Below are 27,294 nucleotides of genomic sequence, written 5' to 3'. Positions count from 1 at the left end.
CCTGTATGTTCATGGTTTGTTGATGCCAATGCCTGTTTGGATTGCTTTCACACAGATGGGGTTATATTCTTTATATTAATGTTATTGTCCTTTGCTCCCCTGTATTTGTTTGAGACCTCCTGTGTTGAGATCGCTGTTTGCATTCATTCAGCCTTGGTATCTTTGTCCATCCCTTTGTAACATTATTAATTTATACAACAAGAAATTTAATGCGAAAGGGAGATAAAAAGAAAGAGGTCACACCATTGCATATGAATGACCCACTGTGGGTGGGGCTTCTGGCGGCGTGTGTTCCGGGGTTTGTGCCGCCTCTTGTTGGCTGTGCTTTTGTGCCCCCATTAAATACTCCCCACCGTCTCATCTCCAGTGGTATTGTGATTCGTTTATTGCGTCCACATCACGTTAAACACATCCTACTGGCGTTATCACTCAACGGTGAAGAATCACTTGAAATTAAAAAAAAAATTCTCGTATCCGGATCGAGATCTTCACCAAAATTTTATCTATTCGTCGTCGTCACACACCCAACCCGTTCACCAAGTTTCGTCCAAATCCGTCAATAGCTGTTTAAGATATCCTGTTCACAGACAACAACACACAAACAGAGACAGGCGGGGACACAACGGAGGTAATCAGCTTGGATAGGGGTTGCCAAGTGGCTAATTAAGGACTGAAGCACTCCATCGAAATCAATTTATACACATGTGCTGACATGCATGAAAATGCATGTAAATGCTGAAAACATGCATGTAAATGTAATCCTACACATGTTGAAAACACACATGTAAATGTATGTAATATTACACGTGCTGAAAACGTTCATGTCAATGTATATCATCCTACACATGTGCTGAAAACGTACATGTACAAATATGTAATCCTACACATATGCTCAAAATGTACATTTAAATGTATGTAATCCTACACATGTGCTGAAAACATGAATGTAAATGTGTTACATTTGTAGGGAGGGGGGGGGGGTTAGACATTCCTTTAGTACAGATCGAAGTGTAGAGAGTAGTATGGTCCATGTTCGAATAGTTAGCCAATCACGATGCAATAAGCAGGGACATTTCAGCTTAAGGATTGTCTTTTTTGAATGTGCACCACACAGAGGTTGGTGCGTTGTAATAAATAGCGAGGGTTTACGGTTAAAACCAATGTGCGTAAAACCTCTTGTAATCCACTGGGTGCACGGTGCGGCATAGAAGAGCAAAGAGGAGAGCGAGGCAGATTGTAGTGGGGCTCTGCCGGGCTGGGGAGATAGTGGGCGGAGTCATAGGTGTCCCCTTAGGCTGCCATCCAGGGAGTGAAAGGAGGAGACGCATCACGTGGGTTTGGTGTGCTTGAAGCATGTGAGAGAGGAGTATTGGAGTGTGAGAGAGTAAGGGTCGCGCTCTGAGGAGAGCTTTGGGAGAGACCATCGTGCATTTGTGCAAGAGAGGAAATGCGTAACCCGTTTCTACTGCCTGCTGTCTGTTCATTATCCTCAAGGGACAAGTCCTGACGAGGGTCTGCAATTTTTGATTACTCTTTCTACACCCCTATGTAATCTGTCTATTTGTTTCCCTCCTAAAGGGAATTGCCAATAACCGGCTCTGCAAGCCCATCAAAGTCCCCCCTGAAGAGGGAAAGTTGATGTGATCTGACCCTCTACTGAAATGAACAGACCCAAAACCATCAATAAGTAAACTCTTGAAGCCCCAAGCAATGATGGGCGTGTCGCGGGCTCTTGAGACACAGCGGAAACCAATGGGCGCATTCCTTGGCACACATAAACTCCTATCCACCAACAAGGCCTTCATCCACAGCTTGATGGAGTACTGCTCTTCCTGAGCTGGTGCCCCTGCCTCACACCTTGCTCAGCTGAACGCTGTGGAAACTGTGGAAAGTGAAAACCAATGAATCTGATCTTATATGGGCCTATTACTTTCTCGTGGCAGACAAGTGAGTGGTCTATCTGTCTTCTACCACCTCCTTTCTGGTCTGGCACCCTCTACTCTTTCCGTGCTCCCCCACTCCCAACGCCAGATTTCTGCAGGGCACACGCAGCCTACCATCAACCCCCTTCTGGTGAAAGTACCTAAATCCATAATCACTGCTCACCTCCACTTATTAGTCCCCTACCGGTGTACACCGGAGGGGACTATAGGTTTGCACTCCGTCCCTCCGTCTGTCAGTCTGTCCGTCTGTCCATCTGTCCGTCCGTCACGCAAAGAACAGTTTTCCGGACTTTTTTTTTCTAAACTCTTAATGCTAATGATTTCGAACTTGGTACATGGTTTCCTCATGATAAGTTACAGATCAAGTTCGAACTTCATGACGTTTCGATCATTTTTGACAAAGTTATGGCACTTTGAACTTTGGTAATTTCCCCAACAGTTTTCCTGCCGGTAGGGACATGTATTGCAGCGCAATACTCAGAATGCTTGTTTGTTCCTCTTTTTTCCCGCCGATGGAATGAACTTCCACATCCTATTCAATCTCATTCTTTCCTCCAGGTCTTCAAGACAGCTGTTCACTGCCATCTCTGATCATCCCCAATGCAAAACATGATCTTTTCTACTCTCAATGACCAAATCCAAATCCCTCCTTCTAATTTTCCAGTTTTTCGGAATTTCTTTCTCCATGCATGGTTTGTGTCCTGTTTTTTGTCCGTTCGTCCTGATCTGTTCAGTGTATTAGATCTTCTATAATCCTTGACTGGGCATACGAAAAAGAGTTTCTCCCACACCGCTTCCTCTTTTCCCCTCCTTTCTTTTTGATTCCTAGATCGCTCTCCAATGCATGCCCTGTCTCCTGTTGCGTTCATATTTGGAATTGCTCCAACCAACCAAGCAACTCGGCTCAAATATACAGGGTGATTGAAAAGTAACTCCCTATTTTAAAATATTTAGAAAGTATTTATTTATTGTAATATCTTTCTCAAATTTTTAGTGTTTGTTCCTTAATGTATGAGAATTTAATCTGTGTTGGTTTTTTTTCAGATTATTTTTTGTTTGAAATTCGGAATCCCTACAAACATGGTGTGGTCATTCCACACCACACCGTTACCTTGGGCCGATATTGCGTTTTTGCAGAAATAACACGAGGATCTTCTCCTGCCCAGTAATAGCAGTTGTGACGGTTCACAAACCCACCGATGTGAAATACCGCTTCATCAGACCAGAGGATATTTTTAAAGAGATCAGACCAATCTTCATACCAAGCCAGCATCACCTCCCCAAACTCCATGCGAATGTCGCAGTCTTCAGCAGAGAGTGCTTGACAGTAGTGCGGCTTCCAAGCATGCCATTTAAGCTCCTTTTTGAGCACAGTTCGTACTGTGTGAAAGGAGAGCCCACTTTCCCTTGCTGCTTGTCGAATTGACTTTCTTGGGCTATGTGTAAACATTTCTTGAACTGCTTGCACTGTCTCCGGGTCACTGGACTTGGAAGGGCGACCGCTTCTTCGAGTATCAGATACAGATCCTGTAGCCATGAGTTTTGCATGACAATTCTTGATCGTCTTTGCCTCAACTTGAGCATATGCTCCTTTAATGGTCCTCCACCATCTTTGCACTTGAACAACGGATTTCCAAACTTCGTAACGTGCCGCTAGCTGGGCACGCTCCTGCAGGGTAAGACGTCCAGCCATGTTTGTAGGGCTTCCGAATTTCAAACAAAACATAATCTGAAAATAAACCAACACAGATTAAATTCTCATACATTAAGGAACAAACACTAAAAATTTGAGAAAGATATTACAATAAATAAATAATTTCTAAATATTTTAAAATAGGGAGTTACTTTTCAATCATCCTGTAGTTTATAAAACAAGTGATCTGTTGAATTACATTTTGTTCTCCACTTTCCTTTTGCTCTTTAAACCTACACCTTGTTACATATAGGCCTGGTGTTGGCTTTACGGTTGATGTGGCTGGCTGAAGATCTTAGGGTCTTGAGTTCCAGACCCTATCATGCCATTGATTAACACCAGTTGGGTTGACTCAGCCTGTCATCCTTGCAAGGTTGGCAAACTGAGCATCAGCTTATTGGGAAGAATGCGCCATATGAGTATTCTGTGTTAGAGTGGCGACCGGACCAGGATTGTGCCCACCAGCCGAGGAAACTGCTACTGCATCCCTATGCATCTGAAGATGCAAAAAGGAGTGGTCTTCTTCTTCTTGTTACATATACAGATGTTACCAGCAGGTGCCATAGGTGTCCTGCAAGGAGGTATATGAGGAACCCGTATAAAATACACCGAGGCACTAATAATAGTTTAAAAGTTTTTTTTTCATTTCCACTTGTTCGTATTGCGATCATGACATACACATACATGGCAAGCAAGATTCACGGCAGAAATTACTTCGCTTGAACATCCTTGCACATAAGTTGTTTAGGTTTTTAATTGGTTTGTCATGCCTCATCTTGTAGTTCATGCAGTTAATTATGAGTGAGCAATATTTTATGTAGAGGATGTGCACTGCTTCCTGCCATTCATTTGTAATGCTGGAAACATTGCAATACACCCCATGAAAAATAAATATTATAATGCTGGGAAATGCCGGAGTTGCAGTGCAGTCGATGAGTCCGTTTTAAGTGGCTCAAAAATTGCCATAATCTTTATAAATCAATAAACAGTAATGCTTTTACAAAATTTAATACACGTATTTTTCCAGTTAATCCATGTTTCTTGGTCATTTCAGATAATGTAAAACCTTGTAGGTGATCGGAACACAGTGGTTTCCACCTGGGAACAACAACAACAACAACAACATGCATTTTAAGGCCATTTTCCCTGCAAGAGTGGGGGTTAGCCTTGCGGTCCCCATGACAATCTTCTCCATCTTGCCCTATTTTCTGCATATCTCCTTGTTAACCCCATTGCCCGCATTTCTTCTTCGACCATCTTTAGCCAAGTCTTTCTCGGTCTTCCCCGTCCTCTACTTCCTTCTACATTCATTTCCATCACTCTTCTCAACCAGTCACTTTCATCCTTCCTCAACACATGACCAAACCAACTCAACCTGTTCCTCTTCACAGCATCCATCACAGGCTCTATTCCCATCATCTTTCGCAATTCATCATTTGTCTTCCTCTCTCTCAACGATACTCCGCACATCCACCGAACCATTCGCATTTCCACCCTTTCCAGCCTTCGTTGCTGCTCTACGTTCATTACCCATGTCTCGCTCCCATAAATCAAAACACTTCTCACACATGCAGCATACACCTTTCCCTTCAGCTTCAACGACACTCCCCTCCTCATCAGCCCGCCACTCAGTTCCCGAAACGGTTTCCACCTGGGAAGGTGTACACTATTACTTACAGATATTTTCCAAGAAAACTGAGTGTCCGGACTAGTGCAAAATCGTCAGCAGGTACAAGGTTGAGCAAGTTTGAGTTGGGGAGGGAACATCATCATAAAGGTGAACAAATAAATTTCCATGAATTATCCTGTAAATTAAGCATCTTCCATTTTATTGCTCATGGTAACTTTTCATACACGGCTCCTTAATCGCGCAAGCGGATACGCTTGATGAAAGACTCCTAAAAAGGCGATCAAGTAGGTAGATGCAAATTTAAGCCCTGTGTTTTTTTGTTTTTTTTTACATCTTTTTTCTTGTATCGATGTGTAAATACTAGATATGGAGTTAAAACTCCAAGAAGTGTCGTAGAAAACGGGACGTGTTATAGTTAACACATCAGATTTCCAGTTCCTGTGCTCTTGTTGCATCTCGCACCATTCAAAGCTCACTATAAAACAGGCCACTGTGAGGATGAACATTGTACTTTTTTCAACATGTCAGCCATTCTTGAAAGTTACATGATATGACACTTGCATTAGCTCCTTGAAATGCTGAGTATGTGAATATTGGTAACATTCATCATGGAGGAAAATTATTCCAACATTAAAAACAAGCATATATAGATTTTTTTTAACAATGAGTTTCACAAGTCACTAATCAGATCAAACAGTATATTTAAGAAATACACCCAATGTCTTGGTTGCTTGGCTTGGATAGTTGACTGGACTAGTGTGACTAGTAGGTGAGTCGAGTATAAATGCTGATGATTTGTTTCTTTCTCAACTTCTGATATGTTTACAAAAATGTTTGGCATCTTATTCTGACTCTTCAGATTCCTTGGCCAAGCAAATTCCCCACATCAAAACTAAATTGAACCCATGACACATGAAATACAGCCATGTTATGCAGGTTATCTTTGATCTATTTCCATCTTTGTTTATTCCCACACTGGCACCAATCAATTATTAAGATTGATATCACCAGAATGGCCGAGCATTATTTTCAAATCAAAAGCTACTATAAAATAATGAACTGCTTTTGATTGGAGGGAATTTTGTTTTTACCTCTATTCAAACAGCCCTGAGTGTAAATGTTTGTCTGTGTGATGGAACAACTTCTAGTTGTACTTTAATGGTCATGAGACATCTGGCTTTGTAAGAATTATTTTTCCATAACCTCTTGCAATTGTCAAGAATATGCCTTAATTTGTCATCAATTCTTCTCAGGCTCTCCTCTGATTTTTCTCAGTTCATCTGATACTTCTTCACCACATGGAAAACGATGAAGAAAGTAAGTAGGCCCTCTGGTTCTCAGTTATGGTTATGGGGATATTGAATTGAGTGTGCAACTTAGAAGTCAAACCAGGATTTATTACATGCACCACCAAAGATGGACGAAGGTTGTTTTCACCCTTTTTTGTTTGACTGTCTCAAAAAGATTGTATGAGCTTGGTATGAACAGGAGTGATGGACGGATTCACACGAAACTTGGTGGACAGCTTGGGTGTGGGATTGATTAGATTTTGATTAGGAGGACGAATTGATTAGGTTTAGGTAAAAATCCAGATGTGGATGTGTGAATTTTATACTTTAAGTTTTGAGTTAAGTTATTAAGTTCTTATTAGTTATTAGTTGTTTTGTTATTGAGTTAAGTTTTAAGTTATTCTTCACCATTGAGATATCAGGCCAAATACAATATACAGCAAGATATTTCAAAAAGTTGCAATGTGGCAAGTGGTAAAGCATGTGGTGAGGTGGAAAGAACTGGGAAGTGGCCGTGTGCTGAATGCAGGAAGGGTGTCGGAGTGAACTCCATTCAATGTACAATGTGCGATGAGTGGGTTCATCAAAAATGTAGTGGTCTGAGAGGGTCATTAACCAGTGTGGCAGCTACATTCAAATGTAAGGTGTGCATAGAGGGAGCTGCAGATGGAGGAAATGTTGAGTTGGATCTTGGAGACGGCGTGAAGCTGGAAGGTGTGAAAACATTTTGCTACATAGGAGACATGCTGAATGGAGAAGGTGGATCAGACTCGGCAACGGTTGCCTGAGTGAGAAGTGCATGGAAGAAGTTTCGGGAACTGAGAGGCGTGCTGACGAGGAGGGGAGTGTCGTTGAAGCTGAAGGGAAAGGTGTATGCTGCATGTGTGAGAAGTGTTATGATTTATGTGAGCGAGTCATGGGTAATGAACGTAGAGCAGCAACGAAGGCTGGAAAGGGTGGAAATGCGAATGGTTCGGTGGATGTGCGGAGTATCGTTGAGAGAGAGGAAGACAAATGATGAATTGCGAAAGATGATGGGAATAGAGTCTGTGATGGATGCTGTGAAGAGAAACAGGTTCAGATGGTTTGGTCATGTGTTGAGGAAGGATGAAAGTGATTGGTTGAGAAGAGTGATGGAAATGAATGTAGAAGGAAGTAGAGGATGGGGAAGACCGAGAAAGACTTGGCTAAAGAAGGTGGAAGAAGAAATGCGGGCAAGTGGGTTAACAAGCTGAGATGCAGAAAATAGGGCAAAATGGAGAAGATTGTCATGGGGCCCGCAAGGCTAACCACCACTCTAGCAGGGAAAATGGCCTTAAAATGCCTGTTGTGTGTTGTTGTATATTTCAAAAAGTTGTGGATGTATTTTGACGAAACTTGGGGAATGAGTTGGCTAAGTGACAAGAACAAGGCGATAAAATTTTGCTTCATGTCCGGATCCAGATCCTGCCTATCAGTGGAATAGAAAACGTAAACTGTTCAGCCTGACGGAGGTATACGCTCTACCGTTCTAGTTGGTCTCGTTGATTTGTGTTCACATTTATCTGGATAAAGGTTGTGGTTATGCAAATGGGATTTATATACAAGTACCTCGATGTATTGAAGATACTGTGGCGGACACAAAAGCCCACTGGCGTGGTGACATCATTCCACGCACCAAGTGGGCGGTGGCCACGCCCGAGGGGTAGGCGTGGCCTCATACCATACACCGGGCGACCAGCCCGGAGGAGTTCAGTGTTACAGTGTAGTCTTACAATAAAGACGTTTATATGTTACCGCTTGTCCGCTTCCTCCTTGCTCACAAGCAGCGCGCGTAACGCCGCGCTTTACTGGTGACCCTCGACGTTGGATCTGCCGGAGCGATCCTTCCACACGCGACGCCATCGCCATGGCCGACTTCGTCAAACTTCCGGAATTTTGGGAGGCTCAGGCCGAAGTCTGGTTCGTCCAGGCCGAAGCCCAATTTCAGCTTCGGCACCTCACCGGCAATGACACGCGCTACTGCCACGTCGTCGCCTCCCTCGGGCCCGGCACGGCCGCTCGAGTTGTGTCCGTCCTTCGCCACCCACCGGACGGCCACAAGTACGAGGCACTCAAGCGGCTACTCCTAGCCACGTTCAGCCTCACGGACGACGCACGGGCCGACCGCCTCCTGGATCTCCCCGAGCTCGGTGAGACGCGCCCGTCGGTCCGAATGGACCATATGCTGTCACTGTTGGGCGACGAAGCCCCCGGTTCGCTATTCCGGGCGCTTTTCCGTCGCCAACTTCCAGCGCAGGTTCGCCTCGCGTTGGCCGGGACCGGGCTAACGGAACCCCGAGCATTGGCGGCCGAGGCGGACAAGTACTTCGCCGTTTCGGACACGCGGGCGAGCGTTGGCGTGGCCGTCACGGCCTTCGACGCTGATGTTCAGCAGCATGTTCCACAGCATCATCTTCTACAGCACGCTGATGTTCAGCAGCATGCTGATATGCACCTCGTGAACGCCGCCACGCCCCGCCCACCGCCGCGGCGAAAACCGCCACCGCGGGGAAACCCGTCGACTCCACCGGCCTGGCGGAGCCAGCCGCGCTCCTCCAGCTCCACCACCTGGTGCTGGTTCCACGCCAAGTTCGGCCACGAAGCTCGGTGGTGTCATCCGACGTGCTCCTTCAACGGGTCGGGAAACGCCCGGGCCGGCGCTCAATTGTGGCGATGAGCGCCGGCCGTTCGAGCAGCCTGCTGTTCATAACGGACACCTTCTCCGGGCGCCGTTACCTGTGCGACACGGGAGCACAGGTAAGTGTCATTCCCGCCGGCACGTCAGACAAGCACGCCGCGGGTGGGGGCCCCGCGCTGCTTGCCGCGAGCGGGACGCCCATCCGTACGTACGGAAAACGCTGCCTCTCTCTGCGGTTTGGAGGGCAGGTTTTCCGATGGACGTTCGTCACCGCCGACGTGCCCATGGCACTGCTTGGCGCGGACTTCCTGTGCGCTAATGGGCTCCTGGTCGACGTCAAGCACAGACGGCTTGTCCAGGTCGAGTCGTTCAGCTCGCTCGCTTGTGCGTTGCCCAGCTCAACGAGCGGCTTGCCAAGCGGCTTGCCGAACGATTCGGTTCCGGCCACGTTGGTCTGTACGCTTCCGGCAGCGGACGCATTCACCCACCTCCTCGCCAGCTTCCCGGCCCTCACGCGGCCCACCTTCTCGGCGGGGGCCGTCAAGCACGGGGTGGCCCATCACATCCCCACCGTCGGGCCACCGGTCTACGCCCGGGCACGCCGCCTCGAGCCGACGAAGCTGGCGGTGGCAAAAGCGGCGTTCGCTACCCTGGAGCGACTCGGCATCGTTCGGCGCTCAGAGAGCGCTTGGGCGTCGCCGCTGCACATCGTGCCGAAGCCCGGCGGGGGATGGCGACCGTGCGGGGACTATCGCCGTCTCAATGACGCCACGACTCCCGACCGCTACCCCGTCCCCCACATTCAGGACTTTTCCACCCGTTTGGCGGGCAGGTCCTTCTTCTCGAAGGTGGACCTCATACGCGGCTACCATCAGGTCCCCGTCAGGCCGGAGGACGTCCCGAAGACGGCGGTCATCACGCCATTCGGACTCTTCGAGTTCCTGCGCATGCCCTTCGGTCTGAAGAATGCGGCTCAGGCGTTCCAGCGACTGATGGACAGCGTCCTGCGCGACTTGGATTTTGTCTACGTCTACCTGGACGATATCCTCGTCGCCAGCGCGTCCCGCGAAGAGCACCTACGCCACCTCCGCACGCTCTTCGAACGCCTGGGCCAGCATGGCCTGATTGTGAACCCCGCAAAGTGCCGGTTCGGCGCCGCCACAATCGATTTTCTGGGGCACCGTGTCACCAGGCACGGAGCCGTCCCCCTGCCGGCCAAGGTGGAGGCGGTGAAGGGGTTTCCGCGCCCCCGCACGATCAGAGGGCTGCAGGAGTTCCTGGGCATGGTGAACTTTTACCATCGGTTCCTGCTCCGTATCGCCCAGCTCCTGCGCCCCCTGCACGAAGCTCTCCGAGGTAAGCCGGGCAAAGGCGACGTTACCTGAACCGAGCAGATGGACACGGCGTTCACGGGCGCGAAGCTCGCCTTGGCTAACGCCACCATGCTCGCGCACCCGGCGCCCGATGCACTGATCGCCCTCACCACCGATGCCTCGGACTACGCGGTGGGCGCGGTGCACGAGCAATGGGTGCGTGGAGCTTGGCAACTGCTGGCGTTCTTTAGCCGGCAGCTTCGCCCGCCCGAACACCGTTACAGTACCTTCGACCGCGAGTTGCTCGGACTTCACTTGGCGGTCAGGCACTTCCGCCATCTGCTCGAGGGCCGGGCGTTCACTGCCTTCGTCGACCACAAGCCGCTGATCTTCGCGATGGGCAAGGTCACCGAGCCGTGGTCGGCCCGGCAGCAGCGTCACCTCTCGGCCGTGTCCGAGTACACGACGGACATCCAGCACGTCGCGGGGAAGGACAACCCGGTGGCGGATTGCCTTTCCCGGCCCGTCGCCCACGCAGTCCACCTCGGCATCGACTATGCCCGGATGGCAGCGGACCAGGCCGCTGACCCCGACGTCCAGGCCTTGCGGACCGCCGTCACGGGCCTCCGCGTCACCGAGGTGCCGTTCGACGGCGCGGGCGCGGCCCTCTTGTGCGACGTCTCCCTCGGGCGTCCTCGCCCCATTGTGCCCGCGGGCTGGCAGCGCCAGGTGTTTGACGCCATCCACGGCCTGTCCCACCCGGGCGCGAGGGCCTCCCAAGGCTGATCGCCGACACGTTCGTCTGGCATAGCCTCCGGAAGGCCGTCCGCAGCTGGGCCAGGACGTGCCTCGCGTGCCAGCGCGCCAAGGTGCACCGGCACACCCAGGCCCCGTTGGCCCCGTTCACGGTGCCGGAACGCTGGTTTGACCACGTCCACGTGGACCTGGTGGGACCTCTGCCCCCCTCGCGGGGTTTCACCTACGTCCTCACCATGGTGGACCGCACCATCCGGTGGCCGGAGGCCGTGCCCTTGGCGTCGACAACGGCGGCCGATGTCGCGCAGGCTTTCATCGCCACCTGGGTCGCCCGGTTCGGCGCCCCCTCAGACATCTCATCCGACCGCGGCCCCCAGTTCACCTCGGAGCTCTGGGGGGCGGTTGTGCAGGGGCTCGGGGTCCGGCTGCACCGAACCACGGCCTACCACCCCCAGGCTAACGGCCTGTGTGAGCGATTTCACCGCTCATTGAAGGCCGCGCTCAGGGCCACCCTCCGCGACGGCGGCTGGGTCGACAGGCTCCCCTGGGTCCTGCTGGGCCTCCGGACGGCGCCCAAGGAGGACCTGCGCGCATCCGCGGCGGAGTTGGTCTTCGGGCAACCGCTGCGGGTGCCGGGCGAGTTCCTCCCCGACTCCACGGCACCATGGTCCGCGGCACAGCAGCGCTCCGCTCTGCAAGAGACCGCCCAGAGGTTCGCCCCGGTGCCAACGGCATGCCACGGGCACCCACCGACGCACGTCGCCCCGGAGCTTCGCACGGCGGAGTACGTCTTCGTCCGCCACGATGCCCATCGGACACCACTGCGGCCCCCGTACGACGGGCCTTTCCGCGTGCTGGAGACCGGGGCGAAGCACTTCACCCTGGACATCGGCGGTACTCCTGACCGCGTTTCGGTAGACCGCCTCAAGCCGGCCCACCTCGATGTGGACCATCCACCGCCAGTGGCCCGACCCCCACGTCGGGGCCGCCCTCCTGCGGGCGGACCCCCGGCACCGCCCAGCCCCGCCGCCACGGCGCCCCCCGGTCCTGCACCCATCCCAGGGGCAGCCAGGGGCATCCCACCTGGTATCCCTGCACCCCGGACGCCGCCGATCGCCAGGGGGCGCTTCGGCCGGGTCATTCGTCTGCCCCGCAAACTGGCCCTCCAGGTGCGCGGGAATTCTGGGGGGGCGCGTTTGGCGGACACAAAAGCCCACTGGCGTGGTGACATCATTCCACGCACCAAGTGGGCGGTGGCCACGCCCGAGGGGTAGGCATGGCCTCATACCATACACCGGGCGACCAGCCCGGAGGAGTTGGAGTTCAGTGTTACAGTGTAGTCTTACAATAAAGACGTTTATATGTTACCGCTTGTCCGCTTCCTCCTTGCTCACAAGCAGCGCGCGTAACGCCGCGCTTTAATACCATGCTATGGGGAGATTAGCGTGTGTGTGGATGGTGACGATACTAGAGTTTGTGGCCTCATCCTGTGCCAAACTTCGGTGTGTATGTCCTTATGTGATTATACAAGCAGGATTTCAGTGAGATCCTGAAAAATATTGGACAAATTGATCCAGAATGTATTTGTTTACTAGTTTGGACTGTTGGAGATTTCCCAAGCTGAGGTAACAATTAAATTGAAGTGGTGAAATAGACTTTTTGTGCTGGAAGGAGCGAATCACCATAATGTTTACATGTGAATTTTTGGATGCTAAGAAAATAAAAGTAAATCTTTTAAGTCATAGGAGTCAATGATAAGTGCTATTAGAATACAAAGTAACAAAAGGAATATTTCCTTTTAGTGGATCGTTAATTTTCAGATTTTTGTTACTTGTGTGTTAAATCAGGCAGATTAAACAGAATGAAAATGAAGAATACACCCAGCATAGCCAACCCATCTCTTTGCAATTCACCTAAGTGTATGACAATTTTAAAACAATATTTACAAAATAAAAAACAGGACATTAAGTAATTAAATTGGTAGAGAGAAGCCAGCACATACAGCCCTTTTCAACTAAACATATACTCTGTGGTGAGCTAAGATGTAGTTGGGGGAACGAGTGTGGACGTAAGGGTAAATGACATATTTGATAAAATGTGGAGTTAACTGGAAGATTTGAACTGTCCCATTTGAATGTGGAAATTATTTGGAGCAATCCATGCTGCCTGATGCAATGGGGACTTGATACAGCAAACGTTTATGGCGGAATATCACCATCAACCGGATTATTTGCACTATTTAACGCAACGAAGAATTCTGATTAATTGTGATGGGTTAAATTGAATGATGGGATGATTCCAGTCCAAGTCTAGCATATGGCATTCCTGCCCTTGGCTTGTTGCTTCCTGAATGAAGCTCTTGCAGGAATAAAGCCACGCTGATTGGTCTATCAAGTCTCCTTCGTCAAATTCCTGGTGGTGTCTTGTCAAATCTGTCTCTGTTGTTTGCTTTTTCTCCATTCCCTTGCTTACCTTAGTCTGTGCTTAACAAAAGGCAGAACATCTCAACTCAGTGTTTGTGTACCCAACCACTCCTAATCTGTTCCCACTCTGGCCCCTATACCCACTGCCTTGTTGGTCTGTACCCCGCTCAGCTGGAGACGGTGTTTTGCAATCGTGTGGGTTTGTGTTTGCGCAGGCCATAACTTTTTTTTAACCATTTGAGCTTTTGACATCAAATTTTCATTACACCTTTATTATGAGAATAAAGAGAAAACTAATTAATAATTGGGTCAAAATGTCAAAGGACAAAGTCATAGTAGGTACAATTAACCCGTATTAGCTCGGCCACCGCTGCGCAGCACGAGGCAGCGGTGTTTTTTTTTTATCAGTTCCGTGTTTCTTTATTTATTTACCATTTGTGATTCAGTGTGTCTGTCAACATTTTTGAACTTTTGTCATCAAATTTTCAACAAACCTTTATTTTGAGAGTACGTGACAGAATTAATATAATTTACTTTCTAGTTACTTTTTAGTTAATTTACTGTTGCTTTCGTCAAGTTTAGTTAGAGTACAAAGCGGATGTGGACGGGCTTTTCATTTTGGGATGCTTTCTAGTTGATGCTGTCTTTCACACTTGAAGGTAGAGTAAATTCTGTCCAGGCTCAACTCCCCATCAGCCAATGGTCCCATCAGCCAAAGAAGGCATCAATGCCCATGTTTTCAAGTCCTGCTCCAGCACTATTGCTTCTCCTCTATCTGCTCACCTCAGCATGTCCTCCTTTACCCACCTCCTGAATCCCCTGTACATCAGCTAACATCATTCCCATTCACAAAAAGAGTGAAAAAATATATCATAACAACTACACAGGCCATAAGATGGTGGCGTAAAATCTGATTTTTTGCGGGCAAGTCTGTAGTGCCAAAATCTGTAGGCTTCCTTTCATTTACAAACAAAGGCAAGGAACCCATTATCGCTGTCAATGTCAATTCTTTCCTCTTTTCAAGCATCTAATCTCTAACCCCAAGTTTGTATTCCATCCAAGTCACTCAACTCTGGCCATGCAAGCACTGCTTCTCTCTCAGCAATGGTCAGAGGTCCTAAATCTCAAACAAGAGGTCATTTCCCTGGTCCATTCGACAAAGTCTGACATCCTACAATGCTTGCCAAGCCTTCTGCCAGGAACATACAAGACCACCTCAATACCTGGCTTTCTGACTTCCTCCATTTGTGCAGTCATCGCGATGCTATAAATTGAACTCTCTTCTCTACCGTTGCAGGGTTGTGGTCAGTGTTGTTCTTCGTCTGCATATGATGTGTAAAAATCTTTCTTTCTTTTTTTTGCAGATGATTCCAAATTATTTTGCACAATACTCTATATCCAATTGACAATCATACAGCAGCTGGATCACTTTCTGCGGATCTGCAATTGATTATACAGTATCTTTCAATCCTGCCATGTATCAGTCACACCCTGTCACTGCAGAAGGATTATCAAAAGAACACACCGGTCTAATTTCATTGGCAGCCACTAGAATAGGTTTAGTCTTGAATTTATTGGACTCAGCATCAGCAATAACCTCTTTGGGTCAACCGTATTGCAAACCTGACCTCTGAAGCCAGCTGCGGACGTGGAATCTTTCACCCTTCCAAATAATTTATTGATAAATCATAACTATTCAGAGGCTTTAAGGCCTTTTTCCATAGCTCAATAGAGTACTGCTGTTTTATTTGGGCTGGCACCCCAGCATCACCCGTCTTTAATAAAATCTGTGGAATTGGCATCTTCAATTGGCATTGGCATTGGCATCTCCAGTTATGAGGCCGAAGTACTTTAAGGCCTTTTGCTATCACATCACATACAGGTCAGTGGCATTTTTTTCTGCCTCCAGTCTAGCTAGCTTCCTCTGCTTTCTCAGCCCCATGATTTGCCCCCACCTACTCCAGGATGCACATGTTATTACAAGAATCCCCTCCTGGTTAAACTCCCAAAATGCAGGCTGACTGCACACCTTCACTTTTTAAATATTTAATCTACCTGAGGATGCTCCAACCCATTCTTCCCTCCAGGTCTTCAAGCAGGCTATGTCATGTAATCCTCCATTCCTTCTCGTAATCTTTTCTACCCTCATTAATCCTACCTATCCAATCCCCATTACTTGCAGATTTATATGTTCACACCCCTCCTCTATCTCCTCTGTTTCAGATCGTTCTCTCGGTTTTGTTGAAATGTTTTCCTACTTCCCCTACTACTTCCCTGGTAATGTACGAGTATATTGCCTTTTTACTCTCTGTACCTTTCTCTTCCTTCATCCTCAATCTTGTACAGAAAAGGGGCAGATGGTGCATAAGGCATAATGTCAGAAATGTAGTGCAGCTGATAATATACTGACCAACAGGTTTGGTTGGGTAATCTATAAACACAAGGGAAGTGCTAGTCAAGCAAAGGTGAGAATATAATAAGGTCTGGGAGAATGAGAGGCAAAGCCTGTGTGAGATGAACGGACAACAAGGGTGAGATAAAGGAAGAGAAGGAACTTGAGCAAGAAGCTGCTTTGAGGGTGTTGTTGGGCAATTGGACAGGTAACAGAAGTTGGAATGATTGATGCATGATTGAAATGTAACGTGCAGTTTGCTCGTAGCTTTCTTCATTCCTCAGTCAGTTGCAGCCGGTAATGGTAATGACGGAGCTGAAAAAACATGCGTTGTAGTCCTGAGGAGTTGAGGGCGCAGGTGCTTCTACTATCAGAATTCTCTTCTACAAAACCAAGAGAACGATAAAGGTGATGTGCGTTGCGTTTCACTGCTGTGGTGCTCAGGACAATTGCTGAAAAGCCATGGGCCACAGCAAACTCGATGACCCGATGTCCCAGTGCTTTGGCAATGCCACGGCCACGAAATCGTGGATCCACGGACATGCGGCAGAGCTCTGCAGATCCATCGTTGAGATCTCGAACTGCTACCATCCCTACCACAGTGATGTCCAGGACAGCAACCCAGAAACAACAGCCTGAGAAGGGTTTTCAGAAGTTAAAAAACAAGGGTGAATTAAACTTCTTCGCTTAAAGCCATTTCAAGCACAAACCTCAATGGATATAAAATGGATGCTACATGACTCAGGAGAACAAAATAGCCACAATGGTAAAAAATGATTGTGCCAATAATGTTAGTGAAAGCGAAAGAAAGAAATAGGGAGCAAAAGAGAAAAATACCTACCAGGACTCTTCATGTAATGCTTCGGAATATCTGCCAGGTCTGTATCAAGGATAGTGCGTACGTAGTTCAAGATGGCATGCTGACTGTAGTGATAGCGGAGCCCAAGGAGTATACAAGGAACACAGAGGGTCAGTAGAGTAGAACCAGTCAGTGCCAGACAGCCCACTGGATGAACACGAATAACAAAGAGATACAAATCAAATATAATCCATCTCTAATTTGCTTGTGTTGGGTTTCTAGAAAGCTCTAGAACGTTTATAAAACACCTTACCTGTGCAGTCTTGAGAAAAATAACTTGGGAAGGGTTTTTCAACTCTTGCTTTGCATTTCTGAGCATTATCTATATTAGCTTTGTTCATGAACTTTGTATAAGACGTGCGATGGCAAGTGGCAACCATATAAAGCTGATCGGTCAAGCGGAACAATCTAGGGCTGAACCCCCTGCCAACTCTTCTCAGAGAAACTCACAAGTTTGGAACGATCTTTGAGAAAAAGATGCAGTTAAACAAACATCTTTTGGACAAGGTTAGTTCTGTGGTTGCATTGCTATGTGTTGCATTTTTGTCTGAATCTCACTACTCCTCCCCGACCCTCTTACCTCCCTTGGAGTGCATGGCAAATTTGATTGGTCGAGATGGCATGCATAAATTCCTTTTGCCCAAGCACTACTAAACTGGAGGGTTTTGGAAGTGCAAACAAGCTGATCCCATAGTGTTCAAATATATAAAACAATTGAAATAGAATGCAAATTGTAGAGGCTGTAAGAAAAAACAAACCCATTGAATTGGAAGTTTACCGCCGCTGATGCTGCATCCTTTACACCACCTTTTTATTTATTTATTTATTTTTTGTATACAAGATCGAGGCTCGTGTAAGAGCGAATATGAATGCCAAAAAAATAACGGAAACACAAGACACATAAGACATATAAGACACATATTATATATATAAAACACAGTTTATGTGTGTGTGTGTGTGTAATGTTACCGAGACTCCTAAACGGAGAGGCTCACGTACTTGATATTTGGCACAGACATGGCCATTGAGCCTGGGAAGAACATGGCCGACCTAAAAATTTATTTCATAATATTTTTTTACCATATTTTTACCTCAGCGCATTTCAGCGAGGAATATTATGACCGGAATGGCAGAGCAGCGCACTGATTCGCTCAGAGCGATCACGTGATGTTCCTTGCCGCCATTAACTCAGTTACGCATTCGCACGTATTTCAGAGTGAAAAGCGATTGCGTTTTTTCACATTTCAGCGAGGAACATTGCCATTCACACCACATAGGTTTTTTTTTCTTTCATCTTTAGATCCATATTTTTTGCCATAACGTAGTGCATTATGGCTCTCTCGAGCTCGAGTTAGCCAATCACCTGGGAGCATGAGGCCACGTTGGCCACGCCCACGACACGACGCAGAGTTGCAATCGACCGCTCAGAGCGATCACGTGATGTTCCTTGCTGTGCGATTGCGTTTTTCACATTTCAGCGAGGAACATTGCCATTCACACCACATAGGTTTTTTTTCTTTCATCTTTAGATCCATATTTTCTTTCAGCGAGGAATATTATACACGGAATCTGAATCGGTGGCAGAGCAGCGCGCTGATTCGACGATTCGCGCGCCCTCCCCCCTCCCCCTCCCCTCCCTCCTCCTCCTCCCCCTCCCCACCCCCTCCCCCTCCCTCTCCCCCCCCTCCCCTCCCCCCTCCCCCTCCCCCCTCTCCTCCCCTCACTCCCTCCCCCTCCCCTCCCCCCTCTTCTCCCTCACGTTTATACACGGAATGCCGGGTACTTCCCCCCCCCCCCTTCTCCCCTCTCCTCCCCTCCCCCCCTCTCCTTCCCTCCCCCCCTCTCCCCTCCCCTCCTCTTCCCCCTCCTCTCCCCTCCCCCACCCGGCAATGCCGGGTACTTCTGCTAGTACAAAATAAAGGGAGTGGGAGACAAGATGGGGAGAGAGGGGGAAGCACACAAGTACAACATTTGAGAGCAGGGACATTGGGAGATCTGTGGGAGGGAGAGGGCTTGGGGGGGGGAGGAGGCGTGGGAAAGGGATTGGGGGGTAGGAGAGGTTAAAAAAAACACATGGACACAGCTAGGACTTCCAGGAAAGAAGTCGGTATTTCAAAAAAGTGGATCAGGGGTGAATTAAATTAATCATTTTAATTTAATAAATAATTAAATTGATATATATGTGGAAAAATTACGCGCCCAGACCAGGAATCAAACCCAGGTCCTCTGGAAAACCGTACCAGTGCTCTGCCATCTGAGCTATCTGGGCGACCCTGGCTGAGCATGCAATGTTTCCACACATATGATTGCCACTCTCTTTCCGTCAATGCTTCCGGGGCACTCGCTGCCAACCATAGGAGCACCAACGGCCTGATCATGAGAGGGTCTTCCTCCAATGGAGGGACAAATTAATGTACGCTATTATAAACACCACTGGGGGCGTAGTGAAGCAATTCGATTAATTAACAGAAAAATGTGTGGGAAAATTGCATGTTTAGTCATCCTCCATAGCTCAGATGGCAGAGCACTGGTATGGTTTTCCAGAGGACCTGGGTTTGATTCCTGGCCTGGGCACGTAATTTTTCCACATATATCAATTTAATTATTTAATCCTGTTCATTAATATAATTAAAAAGGGAATGATATAAAGCATTTGTTATTGAGCGGTGATGAATACATTTAACATTATGGGCATGTTATTGTCATTTAATTGTCATTGACATTAATAATTGTCATTAACATGTCATGTGAAATTATCATTAACAAAATTATCAACAGCAATGTCAAATCTGTTATACAATCATTTTGCGACAAAAACAACACACAAATATTGAAACGTGTTCGTCAAGAATGACATACCTAGATGGAAGCAAAGGAGGGAATAATCAATATTGTCACCACTGGAAGGTATTCTTATGAGAATAGGAAAATGAATAGAATTTGGCAGTGGATGTCAATTGATGTCAACCTATGGTTGCAAGAATGGTGTGTGTAGCAAAGATTTGCACTGAGGAAGTAATGGAAATCGTTTTTGGAGCAAATAGATTGACGAATAACAAATGAAAAGAGGTGAGAGGGGAAAATCACAATAACATGAAAAAGGGAGTGTGTGGGAATGGGTTTGTTTCGGGCAGAAGAGATCATGAGTATGGATGGGTGGTGATCTCAGGTAGTGGTGAACAGTTGCCTTGAAACCCTTGAAGGAAGAATGGGACTGAACAGACTAGGGAGGTTGATTTCACAGGTGAGAGAATAGAGGAACAAATGAGTGGAGGTGAGGTTTTAGGGTGCCGGCTTGGGATCCTATGATCCTGGGTTTGAATCCCGGTCGATCGCTGAATTAACACCAGTGGGGTTGACTCAGCCTGTCCTCCTTCTGAGGTCGGCAAATTGAGTACCAGTTCACTGGTAATTCCCTGTGTGTCGCAAGAGGCGACTAACGGGTTGGCAGCAGGAAGGGCATCCGGCCATCAAACATTGCCTCAAAAAAGGGAACCACGGTTCCCGAAAAAGGCCAACACCTGCTCTGCAGGGAAATATGGCCTCTAAAGGTCATTTGCTTGGAATTTAAATAACTTAAGATGGAGGAGCTTGAAGCAAAATTTGATAGCGAGAAGTGCGATGTAGTTATAGTAAGTGAACATGATTTGACGAGGACAGAGATTGGAGGATGGGATTAGAAAGTTACAAGATGTATTAGAGGTGATAGAACATAGAAGTTGGTGTCAATCTGGGTAAATCTGGGTTCGTGTAGCAATCAATCTGGGTAAAAGAGAAGGTATCGAGAGAAAGCGTTGACATAATGGAGGGAATTAATGTATAGGATTATGTGCGATTCGGGATTAAATATGCTATGGATAGTAAGGTTCTTATAGGGGCTTTTATAGGGCTCCCGATGTGATTGTGAAGAGCTAGATTGCAGGGTTTATTAAGAGTTCAAAATGATATATATGGGAGGATTTAGATTTGGTACAGGAACAGTGAAAGACATCCTCCCGGTTCGGGGTTCGGTGCACGTGGACGACCGATTGCCTCTTGCCAGTTCCAGTTCATTTAAGCTAACTTCCCCCGACCAGATACTTTGTGTTTTACTGTTTTATTTTTATTTCTGTTTTGTTGTTCATGTTTTTCATAAAAAAATGTATGTCCCAAAGCATATGCTGCTGTGTTGAATCGTTGAATTTGCATCCCGAGGTAATTTTTGGGCCTACTGGTGATAGTCAGGTGTGCTTTGCCTCCATTTTTGCCTCGTTTTAACTCCTTTTATCCAAGGTAGTGTTACCTCTGATCCCTCAGCTCAATGCATTTCCCCTCCCTCAAAAATACAAACAAAATATCTCTCCTTCACTCAGAAAAATTAACCGCCAACAACAACAACAACATCAGAAAACTAGAGGTTCCAGGGAACCTGAACTCAACTGGTCTATATCAATATGGTTAGAATATGCATAATAGAACCACAAACTATATAGTTTATATGTGTTAAAGAGGTACAGTAACGTTGAAGGTATCTCACGTTTAAACAGGAAACTAGAAAAAATTGAGTTTTAAGTGAGGCATGAAAAGTTAAACTACAATTACTTTTCTCAGATTTCAGACTTGAATTTATTATATGTGTTTAGGTTTGTTACATACTGTCTACACACCAAGTTTCAGCCTTCTAGCTACATTAGGAAGTACCAGATTGACAAAAATGGATTTTTCAATATGGCCGCCCTGCCGCGACCATTTTTGGGTGTGCAACGCCCAAATGCAATCCCAAACTAGTTTATGTCTCAAAGATGCTGCATAACAAGTTTCATCAAATTTATTCAATATTTGTGACTTTTAGAGAGTAGACGTCGAATTGTTTGCAGGCGACAGACAGACAGACAGACAGACAGACAGACAGACGACAGACGGACGACGGACGACAGACACTGGGTGTTGACAAAAACTCAGTTGGACATAGTCCAGTTGAGTTAAAAATCCAAACTCTTAACTCAGTGCTCTATTACTCATTTCCTTATCCCTTGTTCCTTTCAATATCTCTAAACCGAATGTTCACTAAATAAAACGTTCCTCTTTCTTAAAAGCTCTTTATAACATAATAGCATTATGGATCAATGTTTACTCAGAATGATGCGGCCAATGATTTAGGCCATGGGCTACTATAGCTGGCCGTGCACCCCCCGCCCCCCACAGACCTCCGACCCTATATTTTTCTGATGCCCTAGGCCTAGAGTATCCTGAACATGAAATCAAATGTTAACATTGCATAAGTTGGGATGAACTTGTCATTTGGGGCCAATGTACGGGGGTACCCTCAAAACGTGACCAATTTCGCTTCGCGTCGTGATCCGTGGGCACATTTTCATATTTTGGTGAGTTATGGGGTCATTTGTAAGTTTGAGACATATGTAATATGAGTTATTGGGGTACATATACACACACCCCTTGTAGATATCCGGCGCGTCACATAATGATATGTGTATTAATTTACTTTCCCTTTATTAATTATTAGGTAAGTTTTATTTCAGCATTTCATTCTTCATGTTGGAACAGTTTCGCTGGGTTTCACTTCCAGCTTAAGTTTTTGGACTTGGCGTCCAAGAATCGCAGGGACAGACAAGGTTAGTTAAGCTTCACTTGCAGAACTGAGAATGATTAACCATATTATTTAAGCATATTTGAACTAATATTCCACCATATTTCAGCTGATTCCAATATTGTGATACAGATCATTGAAATTTATTTAAGATATATTTTCATTACACAAGTTCTTAAATGTGATAATTCTTCCTCATTATGAAATGTATTCCTTCATGCCAGATGTGCACCAATTGTGAATGTCGTATTGTTTTGTTTATTGCAGATCCAAGCCACAGTGTAATCTACTAAATACAACCAGACAATGTTGCAAGATTCTGCTGATACTCGGAATCCAACTGACGAGGATAGCCCGCCATCGAAGAGAAAACGCGATGGCAGTTGTAAAGCCTCCACCTCCGAACCAAGATGCGTAGTCCATGTTCCAGGATCAAACTGTAAGCCACTGCAGTTGTTCGTCAGCATGAAAGATGGTGATAAAAGACTGGACAAACTGAAAGAAGTACGATCCGTTAGATTGAGCCACCAGTTGATGCCATACACAGATGCAACAGGTGTGTGATCTCATTCCTGATACATATACAGACTATGATGGATATCATCGTGAATGTTACCAGAGATTCACCATGAATCTTAAACGCATGAAGGTTCCTGCAGACATGCCTGGAACATCCAGAAGAAGTCGGCGATCGTCAACTGAGAGTGCTAACGTTCTCTTCAAGGCTGATTGTATTTTCTGTAACTCTGAAGGACGCAAGAAAAATCAAAGTGAAAGGCAGCTGGTCAATCGAGGGAGCATCTAAATTTGAGTTTGATGGATGGAGAAGAGTTCTGGAATCAGCTGAGCGGAAAGCGGACGAAAAACTGTTGACTAGGATCAGGGGCCATGACTTGTTTGCATGTGAGGCACAGTACCACAAGAGCTGTCGAGCCAAGTACATTGCGGATCCAAAGCAATGGAGGAGTACTGATGACGAAAAGCGAGCACAACAAGAAAATCTTGAGTTAGCGCATAGGACAGCATACTCGGACGTGTGTGAGAAGATTGACAAAGACATTATATGTGACAAAAAGATTGTCAAGCTGAGTGAGTTCAGTCAGGAGTACATCTCAAGTCTGGCACATACAGAATTCCCCAATCCAAGCTACCGCAGCGAAAAATCGAAGGCCAAGCTGGAGAAGGATGTCAACTATTGTGGGAAATTATCGTTCTGCAAACTTGATAACAAGAAGACGTTTACAGCATACAGGAATGACTGGAAGAAGGAGAAGGGTCCATGCAGGTGACAGGGTAGGACGGTCCGGGCCGGTGCGCAGCGTCGAGGTTGGCTCCAGGTCCACGCTCCGGGCTGGAAGTGAACAGCCAGCGGCAGCTTCACGTATTCGTTCACGCGGTAGGGCTTTCCGAAGCAGCTTGTCAAAGGGCTCCGCGCAGCTTCGTCTCTCTCAGCCAGACCTCACCACGCGTCGTCTCCAACCCAAGTCGGCTCTCGTTCATCTCCTTCTCACTGAACACTTGGTGTACCTTCTCACGCGTCTCTCAAGCGTACCTTCTCACCCGACTCTCTAAAGCAGTCCCTTTCAGCCGCTTTTATAGTTCGTGTTGGACTCAAGCCGCCGGCTCGGATGACATGCCTACCGGTTGGCTCACCACGGCGCTGTTTGGCTGGCAAAGGTCTCGCTGACTCCACCTCTGCCGATGCGTCGACGTGCCACACCTTGTTCTGGCGGCTGCGCCCCCTCCTTCCTCGCTTGACCACATGGCTAATGGCGGTTTGGGGCCAACAACCGCATCAAGGCCAGGAGCAGCGAATGCTGCTCGACCGTTACTTTGCGGAGACGTGGGTGAGGCGATTGGGGGCTCGACCGTTACTTTGCGGAGACGTGGGTGAGGCGATTGGGGAAATTGAAAGGGGCCTATCTTATTTGATTAATGCAACGCAGATTCAACTATTGGGAACAGATCCTTAACTGAAACACATAATAATGAAATAACTACGGAGAGGTCCTATGGTTTGCTACGTGTTGTACATGGACTAACTAGGGTGCGATCTTTAACAAGCCAATTGATGTGGATATTTACAGGGGAACATTTATCAGGGAAACATCTATCTATAATTCCAGTAATCTCTGTGTGTTTGTTTGTACGTTTGTACGTTTGTACGTTTGTACGTTTGTTTGTTTGTCTGTGACCGCTGTTTCTCGACAACCACGGGTCCGATATACTTTAAACTTGCCAGGTATATTGCTGGGGACCCGAGGATGTGCCTTTTCAAGGTTTGAAATTAATCGGACAAGTACTTACCGAGCTATGGCGATTTAGCCGTTCGCCGTTCGCTTTGGCGTTGCGAATGGACCAAACCATTGCATGTAAATAGAGGGGGGGGTTCTGTGGTCGTTGCGAATGGACCAAACCATTCATGTAAATAGAGGGGGGGGGGGTTCTGTGGTCGTTACTGCCACGTGGTTTCAAAGTTTTTTTTTGTTGTTGTTGTTTGCACGCATGTTTTTTTGCACCCACGTACGGGCACACCCTAGGATGTTTACACACACACACCCCTACACAAATTTTTTTTTTTTTTTTTTTTTGGCAAGGAACGGGCACCCACGTACGGGCACGTCCTAGCTTATATATAGTACGGGCATGCCCTAGTTTACTAAAATTTACTAGTGAAGGTTCTATAAACCGTAACAATATAATAACCTTCTGTGGAACGTGTTGGGGTCTCAGCGGGTGTCATGAGGTCAGTATGAGGTTTCAGAGATTCCTCAATACAATTATGATTTTGAAATGCGATTGACACAGACCTTGCTCCTGAATGCGGAAGTGAACAGATGATAATGGTTCGCTGGTTTGATAACTCAATACAATCGTGATTTAACATTATATTTTGATATATCAATATCATAGTATTAATTTGTGATTGGAACGACGAATGATGCTGTTTGGAATGAAAATATAGAGAATGTGCTGTCAATGCTTGACGTTTGACTGGTGGCACAGGAATACGGATTTATTGGTTCATCGTTTGCCATTCGCCTTTTTTTACCCAAGTCATTCACGAACCGGCTGACTATGCCTGAAGTGAAAAAAATGTAATACAGTACTTACATTATTTGCAGACTATACTACCCTCTTCAATTAAAGTATTGTTGCATCACCTGCGATTAAGACCGCCTGATGACGGATAAGCGAACCAGCTTTAACTCCTGAGGTGGCAGCCAAATATGGCGGTTACCATGCACATGAGATGGAAGGCTGTGAGGGGTTTATCTGAACGAAAAAACACGGGTTTATTCCGAAACCACAAAACATGCAAACACCACAATAAATTCAACAATCAAATAATTTATTGAAAATAAAGCAAGATGAAATAAATGTTGAGGTAAACTCATTGAAATTCCTACTGAGGTAAACTAAATTTACTGGTAACTGGTACTGGTATTTGGTATTTACTGCCCAACGGGTACTGGTATTTGGTAACTGGTATTTACTGGCTTACTGGTGAAGGGGGGCACTGCATCAGCGGCACAGCCACGCCCCCAGACGGGCTGCATACAAACCACCACTGTGGACGAGATTAAGCATTACCTTAACCAACTAGACGGTATTCATAGAATATTTACCCTGCACAGTCAACTTGTTGCGAGCCAACTCCTCTGTTTTTGAACATTTTTTTTTTGATCCAATATGGCTGCCAGACCACGTGAACGATGACATCATAAATTTATATTCTCTAATATAATTGTTGCATAGATCACGCTCAATACATTTCAAACTGATCAGACTAAGCGTTGTCCCTGTCGAATTATGACGTCATAATTATGGCACAATGACGTCATCGTTAACAACACCTATTCCCCATATGGAATTCTTTACAATGAGCCATGTTTCAATTTTTTTCCATCGAGCGGTTTCGGAGATATAGAGGTGCAACTTTTTTCGATTTTTCCCAAGATGGCGTCTGTACCACGTGTCCTATGACGTTATAATTATATAAAAAAATTATACAGGAGCTGCACATATTCTGAAAATTTCGTGTCCATCGGACTAACAGTTGCAGAGGAATTTTTGTCTTATTCATACTGATCAAATCAAGCGTTGCACTTGTCGAATTATGACGTCATAATTAAGGCACCGATGACATCACCATCAACATATCTTATTCCACATGGTGAGTACTTGACAATGAGCCATGTTGAAATTTTTTCCATTGAGCGGTTTGGGAGATTATAGAAGTGTACCGTTTTTCCAAAATGGCGTCCGTACCACGTGACTTATGACGTCATAATTATGAATACAAAAATTATACAGGCCGAGGCGCTTCTATGGTAAAATTTCGTGTCAATCGGACCAACGGTTGCCGAGAAAATGAATTTTTAAAATGCAGACACGTACGTTACACACACGTACGGCACACGGCACACGTACGTACACGATTGCTTAACCCCGCATTTCGCTTCGCGAGCGCAGGGTAACTAGAACGGCACTCGGTAGAGAGCAAACCTTTGCTTGGTTGGCCATATCACTCAATGGTGAAAATCACTTAAAAATTATACGAGCCGGATCCGGATCCAAATCTTCACCAAAATTGAATCGATTCTTCCTTATCACACACACAACCTGTCCAACAAGTTTTGTCCAAATGCTTTCATTACTTTATGAGATATCCCGCTATGTATCATTTTTGGCCCCATTTCTCAATGGTGAAGAATCACTTAAAATTAAACAATTCTCATATCCGAAT

General features: G+C 46.5%; 1 protein-coding gene across 1 annotated transcript in view; it reads right to left on the bottom strand.

The window, feature by feature from the left end:
- Positions 1-13,149: 13,149 nt before the first annotated feature.
- Positions 13,150-27,294, bottom strand: part of LOC137421088 (N-acetylaspartate synthetase-like) — a 51,838-nt gene continuing 37,693 nt past the window's right edge. The window contains exons 2-3 of the mRNA XM_068106800.2: positions 16,940-17,104; positions 13,150-16,733 (exon numbers count right to left, since the gene is read on the bottom strand). Coding sequence (XP_067962901.1) covers positions 16,372-16,733; positions 16,940-17,104 — 527 coding nt within the window. The 3' untranslated portion in view covers positions 13,150-16,371. The remainder of the gene's footprint in view (positions 16,734-16,939; positions 17,105-27,294) is intronic.

This window comes from Myxine glutinosa, chromosome 2, assembly GCF_964187855.1.
Source record: "Myxine glutinosa chromosome 2, kmMyxGlut1.1, whole genome shotgun sequence".
In the NCBI taxonomy this organism is placed as follows: domain Eukaryota; kingdom Metazoa; phylum Chordata; class Myxini; order Myxiniformes; family Myxinidae; genus Myxine; species Myxine glutinosa.
The sequence above is the reverse complement of the archived record's forward strand: the minus strand, read 5'-3'. Positions and strand labels throughout refer to the sequence as shown.